The following is a 24,631-nucleotide window of genomic DNA, read 5'->3' as shown; positions in this document are numbered from 1 at the left end:
GAATCTACCAATGCAAAAAAAGAAATACATATAAAATATTTAAAATATTTATGTACAAATAGGCAATGAATAATAAGACAATTTATTTCATATAAAACATAAAAAAAACTTTATTAATCATACATACAAAATCATAAACTTAAAATAAAAATTTTAAAAATAAAAATAAATGATAGGTAGTTTAAAATTGTTTACACACAAAATAGCCAAATCGGAGAAATAAATAATTTTTTGTATATAAACTACTTATATAATATGTATTATAGGTTGGGGTGTACTTAAATATCATTGTAAATTGATTTTTCTAAGTATTTGTTTTTGTGCTTTAATGAATATACTAACAATATAATTTACTTAAATAGAAAATTTCAAAGCATCTTATAAGCGAATTCCTTGGTTACGGGAACGTACAAAGTTCAAAAGTTCATCACTGTCTTCGCACACAAATGGTTTTAAATGGTGACATGCGACATCGTGCCATTTTACTCCGTCTTGGTAAAAATTATTCAATACAGCTAAACATGATTCATCATTGCCCTGAAAAATTCATACAATTATTAATTATTATCAATAAATATACCTAAAATCTTTTTATTTTTAAAATAGTAAAATAACCGCTAAATTAGGTATTGGTACAAAAGTACCAGTACCTACTAGAATATAATTTAATTTTTGTTAATTTTAAATTATTCATGAATCAGAAACAAACTTTCCTTATTCTTTATTTTTAATCTATAAATAAGAGTTTTATCTCACAATTTTACACAAAAAATTATCCATGGAAATTGTATATAAAAAGCTGGTTATTCACTCGCTAAGTATTTTTATTCAACGCATTTTTTGCAAAACTATATTTTATTAATCGTATTTAAGGTAATTATTCGTTTAAAAATTGAATGAAAAATAAATTATACGGCTCACACAATTTCTTATAGTATACTCGCCGTAGAGCATGACCAGTCGCATATCCAAAATAACTTTATCCGCCGCGCCACTCGCCATAGTGTCATAGTAGGAGGTTGTCGGAAATTTGAAATACCAATCAGAAATCGACTGCACGTAACAGACGGACGGACATACTTTTAACGATGGGTGCGTGTATGATTTTAACATTTTATAATACATGCATGATATTATTTAAAAATATTGTATAAATTATTTTGCGTAAAGTGTAGTTAATAACTTTTGTATGACTTATTTACAAATTAATTTTTTGTGTAATATTCATTTATTTTCAATTCAAATTACAGCCCATGCCCACGTAAAACATGTTACTTACTTGTGGTGCTTCCCTGTTGTCTGGCTGTGCTTGCCCAAATCCTCCAGTGTGACTCCAGTCACCAGAGTTACGTTGAGTAGTTGGACCAATTTTTGCACCAGAACCAGACCAAAACCAACCGTTTACATTAGCAGGTACTAAATCAGGACGGTCACATCCATTAAAGTTACATTTTCGTCCCGACGTCCAAATGTATCTTATATTTCCTTTAAAATAAGTTTTTATTTAAACATTTTTGTGGTTTTTAAACGTATTATGGTTTACCTCTAGATATTCTTTGCTTAACGAACTCGTTCTCTTGTGGCGTTTCTAAACTTACTGCATCCATGCAATGTCTACGACAAATGTTTCTCGCATCAAGCCAATCCACTTCTAAACTTTTAGTGGGGGCATGTTCCCAGCTGAAAAAATAGGAATGCGTAACACCACGGGCATCTCGATATGAAGCATGACGAATTCCTAAAAAAAAAAAATTTCAGTATTATTAATACGTTATTAATATGCGTACGTATCAACATATATTTTGTAACATTAAAACACACAAATTTTAATTCCAATCATTGTTTATACATTATATATTATTATTAAATAACAATTTAATTAATAACAAAACTCGAGACCAATATATAAAAATATTTATATTTTGGTTGAAAAAATTAATGTAGTAGTAATAACTAATAATGACATTGGAAGATGTATGATAGAAAGCAATGGTGGTCGAACCACTAAGCCTTTCTATTATTATTTAATGAGCATTTGAATTCAAAATGTATTAATTTTTGAAAAGTCTCTGGAAATGCTTTTAAAATACAAAATTTGTTTCATACATCAGAAAATTAAAAAGGGGACTTTTATTTCGCATTTTTTGTAACTTTTTTGTCATTTTGTTCATTTTTAATGCATATTAAATATTTATACATTATATTAATTTATAGTTGCAATTTAATAATTAAATCAACAATTATTATTAATTTAAAATGTTGGCTCGAGAAATTTAATTCCGACCTATTTTTTCATATTTGTTGATCGTTCGAGTTATAATTTCGAAAAGTTGATTAAATATTTAGATCTTTATTCTTTATCTATCTACAACACAATTTATGGCTGTAGTGCGTCCGGTACTCAATCAAACGTAGAGTTTAATATAAATTAAATTACACATTTTGGTAAATTCAGAATAAGTAATTCACCCTTAAAAATGATTTTTCACTTGCCAGCGTTCAAAACCATCACTCGCGCATTCACTAAAAATTTTCAGATTTTTTGTAATGAAATAAAAATTATAAATAAATAAAATAAAAAATGAAAGCAAGAATTAATTTTAAGAACATATTTTATATTTTATTATTTTTGATAGTTTTTAGTGGATTAAAATCCAAGCCCTAGTTATTGGTATGATATATTAGTATGTATCATACACAGTGAATTAATATTAAGTACTTACCATATTAGAGAATAATAAATAATAATAATAGACATTAGGGAGGGGGTTACTCGTGTAATATGCCAACTACCACTATCTATTTGACTATTTTGACTACTTCATTGTTGTATGCTATGGTATCTACCGTTAAATTTTTACCTACCAGAAAATATGACAAACCTAGTATATGCGAAAGTATATGTGATTTGAGTCATTAAATTAATAATATTACTGGTCATGCAATACTATAATACCAATTATGATATCTAATATCTATCAATACAACAATAATTTACTTTTTCTGGGATGACGTAAAAATAATATAATATGATAATAATTAACAATATACATAATATATCTTGAAATACTTGACAATGGTGATCATTAGAAATACATTAAGTAACTAAGTTTTAGTTTGATAAATTATAATTAATTACATGGATAGAATACAGGGTGATTCTTTTATCATGAACCACTCATTATTTCAAAAAGTATTCATGTTTTTGAAAATATTTTTTTACATAGTTTTTAAGTTGTTAAAAAAAACAACAACTTTATTAAAAAATTATATTTTTAAATATTTTTTTTTAAGTTTTTTACTTTTTTGAATCACAACATAGAGGTTTAATTTTATATTCCAAAGCAGAATAATTTTCTGAGTATCTTAATACATAAAAATCGAATTTAGGGCGAGTAGTTTATGAGTTATACGTATTTAAAGTTTAGACAAGCAGAGTAGTGGACAAACATTTTGCGGAGTAACCCGTACCACTCCACTCCACGCATCTAAACTTTAAATACTTATAACTCATAAACCCACCCTAAATTCGATTGTTATGAATCAAAATACTCAGAAAAAATATTCTGCTATGGAATATGAAATTAAAACTCTGTTGTCATCCAAAAAAGTAAAAACTTAAAAAAATATTTAAAAATATAATTATTTAATAAAAACGTTAATTTTTTAACAACTTGAAACAATGTAAAAAAATATTTTCAAAATCATGAATACTTTTTGAGATAATGAGTGGTTCATGATAAAATAATCACTCTGTATATTGTTTTTGGTAAGTAATATATTACACGAATACCGACATTCGTTTTATATTATAAGCAAATAGCATTCATATAAACATATTTGTATCTATACAAGTTGAGTATATTTTTGTAATAAAAGTTAAATTTATAAACTTACTACTGGAACAACTTCGTGGATCTGGCAATGCTAATCTTCTCTGTGCTACAACAATTGTCAATCCAAAAATAAACAGAAATATTTGTTTTATCATTTTAAGCTGTAAAATAATAAAAGTAAAAATTAATATACAATACAATTATATAACTATGTAGGTTTGATAGTTATAAAATATAATTTATTTAGGAAGGTCGTATATTGTGAGATATATACACTTTTACAGTTAAGTAAGTTTTGAAGAACTAAAAAAAAACATTAGTACATGTCTTTAGAGAGGCAATTTGCTTAATTTGAGTAAGTTTGATATTAAATACTTTTTCAAAAAATAATTTGGTTCAAATTTGATCAAACAATAGATTAGAATCGATCTGTTACCTACTCGAATTTGATAGATAGGTATATTAGTTTTCAGTTATAACACAGTCTATAATATCTTCAGAGTTCAGCATTATTTTTTTTATTTTTTATTTGCAAACAATAGGAAGGTGTTAATTCTTAGTTGTCCATAGATAGTTTATTATTTATTAAAATGTATATTTTTAACAATACTATTTTTTTTTCAATTAACCATTTTTCCAAACTATAATACACTTGCTAAGAACTATTTTATGGTGACTACCTCGGTAAGACTTTGTATGTTGATAATTGTTACTTCATACTTTGTAGTTAGTAGTAATAATTGTATACATTGGCACACATTTTTATTTCTTGTCTATATATCATCATAGATTCAATAAATAAAAGACACTGTGTTGAAATATTAAAATACACATTTCTATAATGTCGTATAAGGAAAGTAATTTACACAATGTTAATTTATTACTTAGACGTAGATATAGTATGGTAAACAGCTTTCAAGTCTATCAGTTACCCAATTCACGGAGCGTTGCATTTATAATATCATTAAATTGCGAATGTACTTTTCTTTTTTATTTATACGCCTAACTACCAAATATTAATTAAAAACAATTACATTTTTATGACTCAAATACTTCTTTTATTTTCATTATACATTGAACTACGACCTTTATTATGCATACAATATAATATATTATGTATTTTAAAATAAAGCAGTTACAATACATTCCCACAAGTCCTTACTCATTCACACGTATGTGACCTACTGAAAACAATGGACCATTTTATGCTTCACATAGTTTTAGAAAAGTAAAAAAAAATGTATTAATTAATTTAATAATCGTCCATCACATAGGTAATACATTTTAATTTATAAAAGTATAAGTATAATATGATTTTTTTCGTAACGGTAGTCGAAGTCTGTTTAATATGGAAATATACGCTTATTAAACATAAAAATTCCTAGAGAAATTTCGTCGTTTGGTCATCGGTATATCATTATATTATACCTATGTGCCGTCGGAACGTCCATATGATGGTAAATAGTATAATAGCTTTCTTCGTGGTGAAGGGCACGTACCTACGGCATAGTTCATGCATGAAATATGTATTATGTATATGTGTACAATGTACATTACAGTTATATTCAATATATTATAATTATTGGAATCATACACTATATTTTCGTATCGTGTTCCTTGTCAGTAGGAATCTAATGATGATTTACGATATAACGTATTGTTGTCTGATAATAATTTACTGGAGCCCAATTTCATAAATATTTTAAAATAACACAGTCATTCGAATTAAAAAAAAAAAAAAAAAAATTATAATAACCTTATATTAATGAGATTCGAACTTATTATCGTATACCTAACAATGTCTGAAAAGGTTACTGTTATAGAGAGCTTAAAAATAAATACATGTATGCGCCATGCGGAAATATTGAAGTAAGTACGGATTTCGAGATCTTCAAAAGATATAAATCTTACGGTATGTTACAAATACCGATAGAACCTTGGATACACAATATAGTTTGTTAATCCCAAATGATTTTTGTAGTTACGGACTTATACAAACGAGATTTAGTGAATCTTAATAAAAACAAACCAGTGTTGGTAAAATTAAATATACAATATAATTGTTATTCATCAAACAGTATCACAATTTGACTAGTGGACAAGGTAGACGACTGTTTAGAAAAAAATTTTACAAATAGATGTAAGGCCAATCCAAAAATGTATTGTGCGACTTAAAATACCACATTAGCCAAGCCTACGCAATTAAATAATTTTAATATTTAATAATAATATAGATATGTATATCTATCTAATATACTAGTAGAGAGTAGCAAATATAATACCTAATAAACCTAAATCATAATTATTATTAATATTATTAATATCATATAATTGGTAAAAAATTTCGTACTTTTACCAACGCTAGCTGGTTGTTTATTCTAAGATTTACTTAATCTAGTTTGTAAAAGTCAGAACTACAAAAATCATTCGAGGTTTAAACCAAGTTATTTTTATGTATACTAGGTAAAATCCTAGGTTTTATCGGTATTCGTACTTTTTTCCGTAACATTTACACCTAATAATAATACATTAACACACTTTCAAATAGTTTTATCGTTGAAACTTTTAATAGTTCAATAGCCGTTAGGAACTTTATATAAACTTTAAATCGGTTCTAACTTAAATAACAAATAATATTAACCACCCATTAGAAATAATTATGTTGAAAATTTGAAATATAATTATTACAATTAAGAACGTATTATATTCAAAATACTTTTTGGGTAGTAAAAAAGTTTCAAAGAAATTAATATATCGTTTATGCATATTATTCTGTTAAACCCTAAGTCTAGTTGTTACTCTTAACTTCAGAGGTATTTTTTATTGTGGTTATTTATGGAAGGATTTGTGTAAGGAAGACAACAATCGACAAATATTAAAAAACCGTACGAATTTACCGTGATAAGAAACTTAAGTAATCTAAAAATACTTCGATAATTTATGATTTATTTTTATAATTATAATACATCATCAACTTGGCACCGAAGTTGATTAAACCAGACGATTGTCTACTGTGCGACTTTTAATCGTACAGGATGTCCCTGCATGATTATCCAGCGTGTTGTCGTGAATCCAGTACAAAAACAATTATTCCAGCTCATGTTAAACAACAGTGTTAAAAGTATAAAATAATGTAATTATCACCCACTCCTACTCTTAATTTAAAGATATTTTACATGCTTACAGTCCTGTTCGTATTATTATTAATGTATTCGTTTACTACATGGTTGCTATATATACATAATACTTACATTTATATATTAATATAAGATCACAGCTCGCTACACTATTTATAAATTTTCTACATATAGGTGAGTTTCGGCATTACTGTAATCAATTAAAGGGAGACAATTAACTTAGAAAAATTGTTTGTGGTTTTTTGCATAACAAAATGAAGCAAGATTTAAAATCTCAGGCTCTTATTGTTTTAGCAAAATTGCGAAGTATAATTTTATGAAAATAAAAAATACCTAATTACGTTTTCATGAGAATCGTCTATTATCAGATGCAGTTGTTACATAAATATTTCTCGCATAATTACCTGGTCTTTTCTACCAATTAAAAAATAAAAAAGTTTAATAAATCAGGTGATGTAAATTTTTTACTCATTTCTTATTAGTCGCTTTAACCGTATAACATAATCCCTATAATACCTTATTATTAAAATATATATGGACAATGAATTATGAAGTTATACAAATTTAAAGTTAAAAGATATAATAATAAAAATTTACGCTTGATCACTTTTTACATGACGACGACGAAATATTAATTTTAATTTTTAATAATCCTATTCTTAATACACATAAACACGTACAATATTAGAATTATAAAGATATAAAAAGTAATTTAAGAAGTTAAAGTATTAATTTTAATAAATTATTTTTAATTTTAATAAAAATGTGTTTTTTTTTAATGATTGGCTTTAACGTCTAAGGTTATTAACCCTGTGTGTAGTATACAAAAATTTAAGAAACAAATAAACAAAAGTTTTTTTTAAACATTAACTTATTTGTTAATAAAAGAGGTTTTAAGGTTATTTAAAATATTAATATTTGTTAGAAATGTTAGGATTTTTGAAATGTTGTCTAAGTTGTCTTCATTGAGAGCTTCTAGTTTATTCGGTATTGATTGTATTTTGGAATTCCAGACATTCTTGGATGATATGTTCAATAGTTAAGAAAACTAGGCATTTGTTGCATATCATGGATGTTGGATTTGTATTGTTAAGTTTATTATACATACATACATATATATATATATATTTCTATGTATATACTTACACGCTCTCCACTCTCTCTCTCTCTCTCTCTTTATCATAAGTAAACACAACAATAAAAATCAGTTATAAACTTAATCTTTTTTAGTGTTTTATACAAAAATAGTATCCAGTTACTCGGTAGCTAGTTCATCCATTTTTTTTTGCAATATGTATAATGGATACTCGAAAATAATACGAATAAATATAGGACCGACAGCTATGAATTTTTCAAAATAAAGTCAATAAATGTATCCGAAATGTACAGTGACACGACATCGGAATCTCGCTACATCATAGTGAATATAATATATATGATTATAACCATTGGGCATTGACCACCTCCATAACAATAAACATTTTTTTCACCATGGAAATTTGTCCCTTTACCATTCAATCCAATTAACACGACACTGATAGGTAGTATTTATTTATAAAACCATAATTATTAAAATGTGTATCTAATCTAAACATTATATTATGTTTTAATTTTAAACAATATTTAAAAATATTTTTGTTTGCTATAATAAATATGGCAAATAAATTAAATGGTACATATTTGTAATGTGGCATAAATTAAAATTAAATTAAATATTACTTAATATTTAAAATTGCTTAATAAATAAATTGCATATATTAATGCTAGTAAAATATTTGTAATTTCACCACCAACATGGTTCAAAAACATCATCATCGTCAACAACTCATTTTCAAATGATATCTAACTCTCTTATAGCAAACATTTAACTTGTAATCTATGTATATACGATATAGCTGAAACTAACTTGACTATTTTAATTAGACACATAATTAAAGGTCACTGTAAGGTCACTACGAAGAATGATGTGACTCAATAAAAAAAAAAAATTATTGCCAACAATAAAAAACTTGTTATTTTTCCTTAAGAAAACGCATAGGTAGTTATATTTTTATTCCATCGAGCCCATTAGAAAGTTATTTTATCATTCAATGCATGGTAGTAAATATTCAACTGTATACTTTGTGTATATTTATGAACATATATTTTCTCTTGTAAAGTATCATTATGATTCATTTATAAGAGAAACGTATATTGCCAGTGTTAAAGTATGTAGGTACCTATATCCTAATCAACGTCAAACATCGAAAAGAGAAATCAACGACGAATCATCTTTCGGGGCCATTATAGGTACATACTGTATTTATTGTTATTACACGAAACCGGAAAAGTTTTCATGATCAAGTCCAAGAATACGTTATTAAAACGAATATAAACATTTAATCATAACTCGATAATCTTGTGTAACCTAATATTTTGTTTGTAGCACACACAGGCACGACTCATGCAAACGGCAAATACCTGCACATCACACGCGCTCTTTAACCGGTTACATTCCAATTAAATAGTTTCTGTGTCAGTAAGCCAAACACCGTTAGGAGTTCATACGTATGTTAGTCTATTTTTTTGTTACCTATGCTCAAATTCGTAGTATCGTAATATTTACGAGTGCAACGTTTTACAGGGAAGTAATATATATATTTTTAGATTTTAACATTTTAACATTTTATATTTTCTCAACGTAGACAATAGATACAATTAATGATAAGGTTCTACGTGCCAATAATATAATAGGTACTACTATAGTTACGAACATTGTACATTAGCAACGTGATTCTGAATTATTGTTGTTTTATAAGTTTTTTTTGAAATGTTCATTTCTATACTTAGAGTTACTTATTAAAATTTAGCTACGCTTGATAAGAGATAGTTAACACCTATTTAACGAGTTTTTAAAATATTTTTTTTATTTTTTGACAAAATGTATAAAACAATATGTAATTGTATTTATTAATGTGTTAAATATATTATTTTAACTTTTCATTCTTAATTAAACAATTAAAATTATAACTTTTCTCAATAAACATGATAGACATTTACGATTCTCTGATGTCTTTTTGACAGATTTTTGATATAGGTCATACATCTTGTGGGATTTTTGAATCTGATATAGATACCAACTTTAAAAAAGTCATTAAACAATAAAGAGAAAATGTACCAACAATTCTAAAATATTATATAAAACATACTTGGTAAAATAAATTCATTCACTATTATGCTTACGATTGTAACAAGATACCAAAAAGTAATGTGTGTAAAATAATAAAATCAATGAAACAAAATAAATAGGCAAGTTTAATAAAGTATTATTTTTTGAAAGAATTTATAAATAAAAAACAATCATTTTGCATTAAAATATCATTATATATTGATAAAAGACGCCAAATCCATACATCCTCCTCCGAAAATAAAAAATACCTATGCAATAAAAACATTGAAACAAAATTTAAATACTTTTACGTGAACTAACGTCTAAAATATTTTACTTTAAATGGTAATGTCTCGAATTAAATTTGTATCTCATTTATTATTAATTCTTATCGAATTTCATTGATATGTAAAATAATTAAATGCATAGACTTGCACCTAAAATCATTAACAGACATCAGTAAAACGAGTTAGGTATTTATTAGTATCAATGAATTAAAGTTGTAATAATTTGTATATGATATAATTAAACGATTCATTTAAGGGGAATATATTAATATATTAACAGGTTTTAATTTAACTTTATCGATAAATAATGAAGTTGTACAACTATGCAATGTAATTGTATAATGCAGTGTCGTTTTAATTTATACACTTCAAATCTTCAACTATTAAGTTAACTATAAATAAAAATTATAAACAATGTGAAATAAATATAATTCATGTGTATACATACAGAAAAATAAGAAGTATGTACTTATGAACAAATAATAAATCGTTACGAAATAATAGTAAGTATTAAAATATGATATCTACCCATTGAATTGCATTAACATTTAGAAAGCCATCATAATATAATATAATATAACTATTACTTAAGTAATATTTATTATTTATAAAAACTTGGAATTAGGTAAAAAAAAAAAAATTGAAATAATAATGTTTATAGCCTATAGGTATATTAAAGTTGTTGTAAAACATAAGAAAAAAAAGAGTTTTTAGCTGAAATAAACTGTAATAGTATGATATTGTATTATTAAATTAACTAAAAATGTATTCAGTTTCTTAGTTAAAATACTATATTTTATTGGAACAATTTTTATAGTAAGCATTTCTAATCGGTGGAAGTACGAACAATATATCATTACCATTAGGACCACTGAAGAGAAATGCACTTGTGTGACCAATTGATCTCTCCGTTTAATAACCGTTTCGGTGAAAACTGCTACAAGTATAAAAAAAAAAAAAAAACTCAAAGAAAATTATAAACCAATTTGAGGTTCTTAGAATAATATCGTTATCATTAAAATGATTTAAAATGATAATTATTTTAATTAATCAGTGTATGTGCACGCTGAGAAAATTAGGTTTGATAGACAGCATAATTATTGTATTGCTTAGATTAAGAACTTTTAGTAAAAAAATTATCTAACAAGAAGATGCGGAAATCTGTTATTATGGTAATCATAATAATATTGTAAAAAAGGGTTAGATATTTAAATCGACAATCATATATTAAGTAAAATCTTAACTATTCGTGGTACCTCATTTACGTATATGAGTAAGTAGGTATATAATACCTATACTTCAAATTATAAGGAAGACGCTGAAAAAATATTTAAATGTAATTACATACGTTCAATATTAATTTTGTGGTAATTGTACTATTTTATAGCTATAGAAACTTTGTGATTAATGATAATTAAATTAATTTCTAGAGAATCATGTGATAGAGCGTAACTAATTTTTTTTTTTAGGTAAATTTTCATAATCATAAAAAATCGTACAATAATTAAATTATTACATTTTAAGCGAGGATTTAAACGGAACGAGAAAGCTATTCATATTATATTTAGCTATCATAGATTACATTACAACATTTCATTGAAATATTTAAATTTACATATTTTTGATACAATATCGTTTGAAAAGTTAAATTAAATAAAACCCAATGTACTCGTATAACCGCAAGGCCATATTTAGGCAGGAACAATGGGACATTTTCAGTGGACACATTCGCGAGAGATGTTCATGCCCCGCCGATAACAGTTAAACAAAATACGATATGTACCGGTTCACATTAATCATAATTTGAGCTTTCCGTCTACGGCATAACATGTTTAATTATTGTCACACATATCATCGACCATAGTCGTTGTCGTAGTGTCATCGTACGTATAGCTTCTTCAATGATAATCTGCTTGTAGTTAAATAATTTAAAATTTCAAAAAAGTGGCGGTTTTATGGAGAGGGTAATGAGTTGTGAGTGGGTCATCCCCTAGTAAATGTGTGAATACGTGGTAACTCATAATCATTACTCAACATATTGATAGTAATAAAAATTTAAAAAAATTAATATAAACAATTATTATTTCGTTTATTATAATATAGGTACAAAGTGTATAGCACATAAAATTACTATTTATTTATACTTGAAAGAAACTTGCTGAAGTGTGTAATACAAATAATCCTAACGTAAAATGTGCCATTTATAATATACAATTCACTGATAAATATGATATAACTATCACTATGCAAGTAGGTATTCGATAATAACATTAATTATGTTTTTCAATTATTAATACAAGACATTATTATAAAATATTGTTACCTTTCGTGAATAAATAAAAAACGCCGTATAACAATTAATAATTGAATATTTAAATCATATTAATTATTAAACAATTCAATAACTACATGTTAATAATTGTTATGTACCTTTATACTATTACCAGGTAGGTATTACATTGTTCACAATTTCCATTTTTATTAATTTAAAAACTTTATTATATCGTTATTAATTATCATGTATACATTTATTATGAATTTATCATTTGGTTATTTTTCGTGACATGAATATTTTTATTTTATTTTTTGAAATATATTTTCAATGTGTACATTAAAAAAATATATAAAGCCCTGGGACCGTGTCCCGTTTAGTAAGGCTTGCCATTGAGTTACATTATTATGTAATAGTATTACATGATATGAGTATATTCTATTCTCATGAAAATTTAAAATAATTATCTGTGCATATCTGGCGCCATATTTTTTTGTTACTCTTGACGATTTTTTTTTTATTCACCATCCAATTAATATTTTTTGATAGGTACTTCTAATGTGTATTATGTAGACTCGTGATCGTACCTACATTGGACGTGTCATTACGGTTTGTTTGAACAAAAATGTAATTTAAAATACTCGAGACACTTAATTCACTATTTTAATACTTAATCTACTTTTACTTTTTGAATGTATTATCTAACATAACTACCGCTATTGCAATTTGTGTGTAAATTTATAGTGTATTGTATACTTTTATGAACACTAATTTTATTATTCTAAGAAAATGAGTTTATAAAATGTACTTTTCATAGTTTCTTAATGTATATATAACTTCAAAATATAACACGATGTGCACATAGGTAAATGTAAAAAATATTTCTTTACAAATTTGATTATGAAACTTTCTTCTCGTACAATAATTAACGATCATTCAATATTATCACCAACTTCAAACTTCAAAGTACTGTAATAAATAATTATTATTAGATTTCTCTTCAATTATAAATTAAACATTAATTCGTGATATTTTCAATATTATTTTTTTTCCATTCTATAGAATAATTTATTAACTTCCTATAGCTATTTAGATTATTCCTATATTTTAATTTATTTATCTAAATCTTGTAAACTTAAAAAAAAACCGACGGATGGTTGCAGGTCATAGGTATCTATTTTCATTTACTCATATTGGCGCAGGGCGATTATATCTATAGGAATATTATAAATTTAAAAGCAAATAAAGAAATAAACTTTCGCATTAAAAAATGTGCGGACTTTGCTTTAAATTATGTTTAATGGAATATTGATTCAATATGTATTAAAACTATATTGTTATCAGCAGGGCTGGAATTTATAAATAACAGAAAATCAAAAAATATGTACGTAAAAAAAGTACACAATGTAATTTTATTAAAATGGCCAAAATATGTAATAAAAAAAAAAAAAAAATTAAAAATATGTATACGTGTTGAATTAAATGCAATTTAGAATAATTTTTGAATACAATTCATTGTTTTTAATTTTTTTAATTAATTCAAAGTAAAACTATGCAAATCATTTAGTGTTTTAAATTTCCATAGTTAAAACTACGACAATTTAAATTTATATCTACACTAAAGAACGTTTCACATCATAAGACCTTAATGGTGTATACTTCATGGCTGTTTTTTCATTGCTTTTTTTTCACTTGGCTAAAATTTGAGCGCCGTCGTGTCTTCATTCTTAATACCACAAAGAATGTTTCCTACATATTATTTAATGTGTTCCAATCTTAGATTTGTTTAAACTGCGTTCATTTTATTCTTTAATAATTCAGCTGTTGGGTCATTCGATTCATTGTTTTTTTCTTAATTGATAAATCAATAATTGTTAAGATTTCATTTAACGGAGTCTTGGTAATTTTTAGTGTTAATATTGATTAACCCAAGAATCTAGGCATAGACAAAATATCTGATAGAGCATATTTTAAATTAGGTCTCTAAAAAATTTCTTTTCTCTTGACAATTAATGCTGACTATTCAGTATCCAACATAACCACTACCTATATTTTTAATTTATCATAATATTTACAATAATAATTTATTAAATATAAATAAATTATATACCTATACACACTTACAATTTTTATGAATACTATTATCGACTTGTAAATTCATAATACTATTAAAATACCAATTTTGATTATGTAAATTGATAAATTATTTTAATTTTTAGTATTATGAATAAAATTTACAAAATACGTAAACAAAGCGGAAATTTTACAAATAATTTAAAAATACATAAATGTTAATGTTCGTTGTATATTTAATTGTATTTAATTATTTTTTTTTTAAAAAGGAAAGGATAATTATTTTTCTTGATTATAAAATTAGAAGAAAAATTAATTGATTTTTCTGGGACAATGGACGAAAATTGTCATACAAAATGATAGTTTAGTCTATTATAATCGGTGATTTAAAATTACATATAGACCTATAACTAGACTGAAATAGTACCAATCAGAAATATTTTATAATTGGTTCTTCAGATAGTTTATATTTCCGTTTTCACGGTAAAGAGTTTCACTAAACGAATGGAAAAATTGTGAAAAATGGTGAAAATTACAGCATGCCCATTTTGATTAGAACAATGTTATTGCAAATTTAAAAAAACCGATTCTGAACAGAAACGGTGCATTAGCATCTATTTCTAATGATGTTTAATAATTTATTTATGTACCTATTACTATTCGTAACACAGGATTTTGTTTTTTGAAGGCGTTAATTTTACAGGAATTAATTCCTATTCATATTACAGTTATTTCGATTTACAGATACCCAGATCACCAAAATTTGTATTCACATAATTTTGTTTAACTTATAATAATAATAATTATTTTAATTGTATTTATAATTTCTATAAATACAATTATTTATTTAAGGTAGTTTTAAGATATAATGAGAATAATACGAAAAAAGGCAAGTAGGCAACCATTCTACTATACGATAGTTAAGTGTACCTACTACCTAGTCATTAAGTAAGGATAGTTTAGTAACGGATGTATTAAATTTGAAATAAAAATGATAAGTACATTATTGCAAAATACATAAAAACGATTCTGACCGAAGGCCTGTCAGCCAATATTACTAATATTTATATTTATATAATAGTAATAAATTATCTTACTATTAATAATACGATAGGTAGAACAATTTTTTTTTCAAAGAAAAAGGTATATTTATTATATGACACAAATTTACTTCGAATACCTAAAGAATTTAACAAACGTCAAATTTAATATTAACAATATTTAAATTTAAAAAATCAAAAACAACATATATCTTATCTTAGACTATCGTCAACATTTTTAAAAATAAATTGTGCTTACGTATTTTCGGTAAATCTATTTAAATACTTTTGTAAATAAAACTCACGAGGAAACTTATATTCAATAGCTAAGACTTAATTATCTAAACTATCTAAACTGAATATCTTATAAAATCTAATGACAAAATAATTTACAATTTTCTGTAATTTTGTCATTATTTGAATTTCTAACTCTAATAAGAAATATGACGTGTCTATGTTTTTTGAAATAAAACGAAAAATAATAAACAATAAGAGAACAAAATATTTCACTGTTGCGATAAATCTTCAAAATGTTTTTTTTAACTTTTATTCTATAAAACTACTGTTTTTAAAATATAATATAAAAACTAGGTATCAAGCGAGTTATTAAAATGAATTTGTTAAATTATTTTAATTTATGATATATAATTGTACAACAAAATAAATTGCGCTAAGTTATTTTTAATATTTATTTTATAACCACTAGTTATGTGGGATCTTATATTCAATTATCAAAGTTTTTAACCGAGTAAAATTATTTTATCGACAATAATTTAGAAAAGAAAAATCAAAAATTTCTCATGCCTAAAAATACCTCAAAAAGTGGAAAAATATTTTGAAAATTGTTTTGTGTTTATTAAATGCTGATATACTAGTATACAAATACAAATTTAAGTTTAAGTGTTTTATGAGTTATATATTAAAAAAACTTAATTGATTTTTTCAAAAACTGGTATTGCGTAAACATTCTTATTTTTACTTAATTTTGTGTTTGTTTTTCTTGAATATGTTCAAATAGTGGGTGTTTTTTTAATATTTATTTTCCAAAAGACCAAACTACATTTTTGTTTTATCAAAAACAACCTTCAAAGTTGAATATTGAATCACTTTTTCAACTATTTGTTGTGTATACATACATTAACATAAAAACAATATATTATTATAAAATCAATATATTTATCGCTCCACTCGGAATTAAAAAGAAAATTATTTCATACCATTTATAATATTTTTGTGATATAAATTGCGACCGTGATTTCAGCATATGTAAATAGTGTTATTATATAATACAAATAATAAATATAAATAAAGCATCGGGCATCTAAATACAAAAGCATGATATCTATTAAAATAACTTTCATAGGATTATAGGAAACTTATGAATGCGCGTTAATAAATTGTAAAAAAAATTAATAAATTAAATCTTTCCATCTACAAAATTTTATATTTATATAATATATACCGTATATTATGTAGGTATTAAATTTTTATAAACAATAATTATCAGTTATTAACAACATTAACTTATTTGTCAACCTGCATTTTACAAATTTATAATTTTATAAATCAATTTTAACAAAAATGTATTTTTCATAAAATTACACGTTTTAGTTTTCAAAAATGTTCATTTTTATATTATAGCTGCAAGTATTATTGATAATTATTTGTATTGCTTTATCATGTATTGGTTGGACTTAATATAATACCATATAATAACGATAGGTAACGTGACAATCCTAGTACCTAACAATAATAAATTACGGTTTTTATAATAATATAGTCTACACATGCCGGAAAAATCTAAAACGAGAATTTAAAGTAAAAAAACTAAAATAACAAATAATTAATTAATTATGATAGTTACTTAATAATCATTAGTAAGATATAATTTTTAATCATGAAATATTATAACAATACCAATAGAATTTTAAGTACTTACACAGAATAATTATTGTATTTTAATTAGTATTTACCTACATCAAATTTTAATCTTTCAAAATCGTTTACAAGTTATTTTTTCAGTCGTTTGACATATTTTAAGGTACCTATTCTAATTGATTATGTATCAACTATACTCACTCAGCATAAAATATTAATTATTTAAATGAAAAAGATCAAATCAAGAGATTTTTGATATCTTTAGATATGTATAGATTATTAGATAAGTAATAATTAATTATAACGTATTAAGACGCTTTAAATATTATTAATTTTGAATAAAAGACCTAAATTAAGAAGACAATTTGTGTGATATTTTATTGTATCCGTCTTACGAACGTACAGCATGGACAATTTATATTCAACATTTTGAATTTTGTATACTAAGTTTTGATAATACAGTGATCGGCTTAATATTTAAGCTATAATATAAGTTTACTTATTTAATATATAGTATTAACCAATTATAATACTAACCTAATTATCAGTTAAATAAAAATAAATATTTTTTCATACATTAATTAATATATTGTTGAATATTGATAAAAAAACTTTAATATTAATAAAAGTACATATTAAAGTACACGTTAAATACTTTGTTTAGAATATTGTGATTTAAATCCGATTTTTTTCAATATTTTTCCGCGATCAAAATAAAACATTTTGTTGTAGGTCATTGACTTGTATACTGTACAGTGTACATATTATACTATTGATATTTTTCTGTGTAGGTAAACCAGTTTTATGTATGAGACTGACTTAAATTTTCGTAGTAAAATATATTAAAAATAAAATATGCCTTAGAAGATAATGAAATAAATGTTTGGGAAGTATCTACTTAAAACAATGGTAACTGCAATTAATCAGTATTTTTATTCATTTAATATGGACGTATACAAAATATTTAATATTAAATAGGTAATTATACATTTTTTTTCTCGAAAGAATGATACCATTATACTGTTATTAAGTTCTTTTTATTACAAATTTTAAAAATATTTATTATAAAATATGCAATCATTTATAATTTGTATCTTGAAGATATTAGTAATATTTTAATGTACTACTAAACAAATGTACAACTAAAATGTATCAACTAAAGGAAAATTCATGAATATTTCAGAAATATACAGATAATATCATATGGGTACGATGATATTTTAGAAAGATCATATGCTAAATTTCTTCTAAATTACGATTTATTTTTCCTACATATTATATACTAAAATGTTCCACTGTTTTTGGGAAGCAATATAGCTTATACTAAAACAAACAATGAAATAACAAACTATAATGTTACCCATGGTTTGAAATTTCGGATCTTTATTATTATTTATCTCATTGATTTGTTCACGTAAGATTTCGTAAAATAAATGTTAAAATGGAGCTTTTTGAAAATACATTTTGTGAATATTAACCTAAGCGAAAATCAATATAATTAATGATTAAGAGGAATGTTTTTACTAAAAATAGAATTTATATAAATTAAGAATTAATTTGACTCAGCGTTGTAAAAAAATTATTCTGTATGATGTATTGAAACAAAACTAAAATAATTTATATATATTTAGAAGTTTATCTTACCTGGATATACGGGCAACGGTTATTTACGATAGCCGACTTCTACAAGAAGACCGTACGAACACACTGCGACGTGGTATGATTAACAGGTACGACTAAACTGGTCTTCTGCATTCCGAGTGCGTTTATAGTCATCGTCCTACTTTTACTACGATATTCCAAATCCTCCACTTGTAACGGCTTTACACTGTAACCTACATCAGAGACTCTCTTCCTGCAAGTAACTGTATTGTTTATTTTAGTAGTCCCCTTCTCTTTTCAATCGCAAAAAATAAAATAGTAAATAGATAGATAGGTAGGTATAACATATTATAAGTACTTTTTTAAAACTTGTACATTATGTAAAAATACATTTTTTTAGCGAATTTATTAAATTGTTTATTACTATAGAGGTTTTACGGTTAAACAATTTCTTAATTCATTATATTAATAAAAATAATTAACAGTTAATATATATCATATTATTTAATAGTTATTAAAACATTTAATACAATTTATTACAATTAATAAAACATTTTATAGCAACATAGATAACTTTGGCTGTTGATTAAATCGATAATAATATTCATACTAATAACAACAAAACAGGCATGAAGTTATCAATACGTAATATAAATGGTTAAGTAATTTACTTTGTTGGACTAGGTAACTTATTTTAGTTGAAATAATACATTTTAATTGTTTTATTTAAATACATACACTTACCAACAGACAACACATTAACCTTTATTTATACATTTTTGTTTCTAAAATATATGTTTTAACACGGATAAATAGGGAGTATTTACAACCATATTTTAAAAATACCTTATATTTTTGAGTTAGTATTTAGAAACACAGAAACACGTATAAATAAGTAGGCAAGTGGTTACCATTCTGCTGAAAACTAGGTGGCGAGATTGTCATTATGATGGTCGATGGATATATTAAATTAGAATTATATGATATCATTGTCAACAAAAAACAATTCTAATCGTAGGTCGTCTATCGGCCTATATTACCAAGTAAATTTTATGTTATATTTTTTGATATTGTTACTATGTAATTTAATTAGTTTTATTTAGCAGATTGAATACATTTTTACTAAAACATTGCCTTTGAAAATATCATTGAATATATATATACCTAAAATAATCGTTATTCATAGTTCAAACATACAATTTTGTCCAAATTTGATTTTAAAATGTCTAAAAAAAAATATATGCTTATATATTTTTTAGATGTTTTGGTTTCAGTAAGTAATACTTATGAGGAATTTTGTATTAAGTTTTCAATCTTCAATTATAAATTTTGAATCTAAGTGATTTTGACAATTTTTCTATTTAAAATGCTTATAAAAATATATTGTACTTATGTACTTGTATTTTAAACATCTTTACATAATACATGTCTATTGTAATACATTATGTGAGATCTTGTATTAAGTTTTAAAGTTTTTTGATAAAGCAAAAAAAGTTTATCGACATCTGTAGAAGAAAAAAAACTAAAAACAATTAAAAATTTAAAAAAGGAAAAGAAATATTTTGAAAATCTTGTGTACTTATAGAAATTAATAATTTAAATATTTGGTGACAATATTATCAAGTATCCAGTTTTTTTTTAAATTATACTTACGATAAAATATCAAAAATATCAACTTCAAACGTTCATAGAAATATAGTTTTATTATTTCGTTGTAATTTATATATATTATATATTATAAAGGATGAAAAACATATAAAACAATATGAAAAGAAATTTTTACTACAAAATAGTGTGAATATTTTTAAGATTTTACGAATTTCGTTGAAATCCTAAATTTAAATGCAGTGAATATAAATTTTTAGAATTTTTAAATTAATAAATGAATAACTTATCATAAGTTACATTATAAAAAAAAATCGGTTATTAGACTCACCACTTCGTTTATAAGACTCAAATTTCGTAAAAAATAAACATTTTTGGTTAAAATTTAGAAATAAATTGGTTTTTAAAAATTACATATTTTTTGGGTTATTTCTGGTTTCAAATCATGCTTTTTAATGTGTGTATTTACAACAAATTTTATTGCATTTCACATTTTTTGCAATTATTTTTATTGTAATATGAGTAGGTACGAAAAATATATTTTCGAAATATTAATACTCAAAACAAACCAAAATTACAATTTTTTTTTCATAAATAATAAATACATCATACATCTTTTATAATTTTTTATTAATATGTAATAATTTTTATTATATGTTTAAGTATTATAATTTTAATTTTTTTATCAGAATTTTTAAATGTAATAATAGGTATATAATATGTAATATTATATGTATTAAAGTAAATTAAAATTAAAGCAAAATATATAGTAAAATAAAATTCATAAATATGTAATTCAATTTTTCCCCATTTCGCCTACAAGATTCATTCGGTTATTAGACTCACTTTGTGCTGGTCCCAAAGTGAGTCTTATAAGCGGCGTATATTACCTCCAATACGCGTTAACTACTAAATAACCAACTAATAATTACCAACTGGCAACTAAAAAGAAAACCTGCTAAATAGGCATTACTAACTACATGTCTACATATGTACTTTAAAATCATTAATTTATAATACAATAAATATTTTATTATTTTAGTATAATAAACCTATTTTACCTAGCAAATATATTAATAATGTTCTCAATATTGATATTGATATCTTTTTCAATGTATAATATTGAAAAGTTATTAAATTGTTCAATCCGTTTCGACTATAGTAGGTATATGTTGTAATAATTATTAATTATTATATTGATTAAATTTCGGGAAAAAAAATATTTTGTCAAGTTCCAAGATTTTGGCAGTTGTTGTAAAATAAGTCCAACGTCCGGCCGGCCACATGACTTTGAAAAATGTTCAATAATTTTGGGGGGCTAAGCCCCGTAAGCACCTTCCAATCTCCGCCTATGAACTTATGATGAACCTTGTATTAAACTTTCTAGCTTATCATTGTTTATTGACGTCTGAAAACAAAACTAAAAATAATGGAAAATTTCAAAATCTATAAATTATTTAAAAATATTCAACGTATTAAAAAAATTATTTTATAAATAATAAATTATTTCATTCACTAAAAAGTATCAATATATCAATATATGCCATATAATATACACTCAAAATCATAAAAATATGTAACAAATATGTAAATCTGCGCAAAATATGCAAGAAAATTTTAATTATTTAAATGAAAATTTTTTACAATATTAATAGAAATATTAATATTGGTACTTATATTTAAATATTGTAAAAAAGGTATTATAAATTAAAAATTTAATATATTTTTATTTATTTTTTTTTTTTTTAGTAAAATGAATAAACATAATTTGCGTTTTTTAATTTTTCTTCAGTGAAGTTGTGACGTTTTCTGTCAACATATTTTTAAATACAGTCTACTTTATAGTATAGAAGTTATAAATCGTTGAATTTTTTTTTGAGAGGTTTGGTTATTTATTTTAAAGTAATATATTTTTAGTACTTTTCTAAATAATTCCAAAATCAAAATAAGGTTAAACGATCATTTTAATGTTAAATCAATTTTTTTTTGGTATAACAAAAATAAATAACTTTAGATAAGTACTTGCAAACTTTACCAAATTAATTGTTTAATATTAGCATTTTTAATATATGGTATAATTTTCTAAACATTTTAAATATTTTTAAGGTATTTATTAGACATTTTAAACATTTAGTTTTTTTTTCTATTAATATTGATAAAATAAATTGTTAAAAAGTGTGATTTATTATAAGTATTTGAAGTTTAAAATTTGACAAAATCGTCAAAACCACAAAAATTTGCTAATAATTTTGTGACAATTTATAAAATGTTGAATTTTACAGCTAAGAAAATTGAATACAAAATTACTGATGAATTGTTTATACTGTAACAGTGTAACCAAAGAATCTAAAAAAAATTATAAACACAGTTTTTTGGTATAGACATTTTAATTACATATTTGGGTGAAATTTGATATTCAAACGAATAATAGCTATTTTATTAATTATTTTGACGAGCGTCTAGAGACAGCACAAGAGCAAATATCTTATCACATCGTATTTCTTATCAATTATCATAATATTATAATCTTTAAAAAATTTTAAAATTCTTAAATTTTTTTTGTTGGTTGATTTATAATTTATATTCAAATATGTTCGAGTGCGCGTATTGTAATCGTCAATTTTGTAAAAAATATAATTTAATTAGGCATATAAAATTACACATGGAGGGACTGACCATTAAATCTTCAAAACCATTGATAGATGCAGAAATGAAATTAAATATAAATAATATGAATTTTGTTTCATTTCAGGGTAAATATACTACTTCAATTTTTCACTATCTAATTTATTTATGAAATCAATATTTTGATTTATCAAAATTATCTAGAGTTTGAAGAATGGAAATCAATTGAGGAGGTAAGTTCTTCGTCTCGGTTTGTTAAAAAAAGGGGGACAAGATTTAACACAGATAAAACTATTGCCACAAGTGTTTATTATTGCCATCGTTCTGGAATATTTTCAAGCAACTGGAAAACGTGCCATGAAAATTATTGGTTCATGTAAAATAGGCAAGTGTCAAAATCAGTAATTTACATTGATCAATTACTGAAATTTGTAATTATGTTTATCCGTTGTATATAATTGTTACATTGTGATTTTTTTATTGTTTTATGTGTTGCTTGCTGTTAATTGATCTCCAAGTCAAGTCGTTGGTGTTTATGGAATTTATGAAATAGTTCATCTCTTATGATATAATTATAAATTGTTATGTACCAAATGTTAAATATTAAAATATTAATGTTTATACAACTAACTTGTTTTCATTTTATTATTCTAAGATGAAAAATCCCATCTATTGTCTATTCCTATAATAACTAATTAATTTATGTTTTGTTTTCAATATATTATTCTGAAATAAAAAATCCTATCTTCTATTTCTGTAATAACTAATTAATTTATATTATGTTTTGTATTTAATTTTGGGTTTAATGGATACTAAATATTGAATGTACATTCAAATAAAATATAGGTGTAGAATAATATTAAAAAATATATAAAATATAAATAAAACTTAAGTAATTAAATATTAGTATTTTATTTTATTGTTATTATAATTTTTTTCTAGCTTAATAATTAAATTTATGTTTGATTAAACTTTTGTTGAATAACTTAATTATTAGCTAACAATGAATTGTGAACTGGATTTTAACACTATGTATGTTTTCCTTTAGTCAAAATTGCGTTTAATAATAATTTTAGATAAATTCTGTCCTTCATAAATACAAGTAGTAGTTAAAGGATGTGGAAATGT

The 24,631-nt window shown here is 23.9% G+C and overlaps 1 protein-coding gene across 1 annotated transcript; it reads right to left on the bottom strand.

The window, feature by feature from the left end:
- Positions 1-81: 81 nt before the first annotated feature.
- Positions 82-19,471, bottom strand: LOC132927176 (uncharacterized). Its single transcript, XM_060991650.1, has 5 exons — positions 19,316-19,471; positions 3,898-3,997; positions 1,544-1,738; positions 1,280-1,485; positions 82-537 (listed from the first exon to the last, which is right to left on the bottom strand). Exons 2-5 carry the CDS (start codon positions 3,989-3,991, stop codon positions 379-381), a joined length of 654 nt encoding a protein of 217 aa, XP_060847633.1. The 5' UTR covers positions 3,992-3,997; positions 19,316-19,471; the 3' UTR covers positions 82-378.
- Between the last annotated feature and the right edge of the window lie 5,160 nt (positions 19,472-24,631).

The sequence above is a fragment of the Rhopalosiphum padi genome, chromosome 3 (genome assembly GCF_020882245.1).
Source record: "Rhopalosiphum padi isolate XX-2018 chromosome 3, ASM2088224v1, whole genome shotgun sequence".
In the NCBI taxonomy this organism is placed as follows: domain Eukaryota; kingdom Metazoa; phylum Arthropoda; class Insecta; order Hemiptera; family Aphididae; genus Rhopalosiphum; species Rhopalosiphum padi.
The sequence above is the reverse complement of the archived record's forward strand: the minus strand, read 5'-3'. Positions and strand labels throughout refer to the sequence as shown.

Coding starts and splice junctions, on each gene's coding strand:
- LOC132927176 (XM_060991650.1), bottom strand. CDS start 3,991: ATGATAAAACAAATATTTCTGTTTATTTTTGGATTGACAATTGTTGTA. Junction 1,739..3,897: donor TCCACGAAGTTGTTCCAGTA/GTAAGTTTATAA, acceptor TTTTTTTTTTAG/GAATTCGTCATGCTTCATAT. Junction 538..1,279: donor ACAACAGGGAAGCACCACAA/GTAAGTAACATG, acceptor TGAATTTTTCAG/GGCAATGATGAATCATGTTT.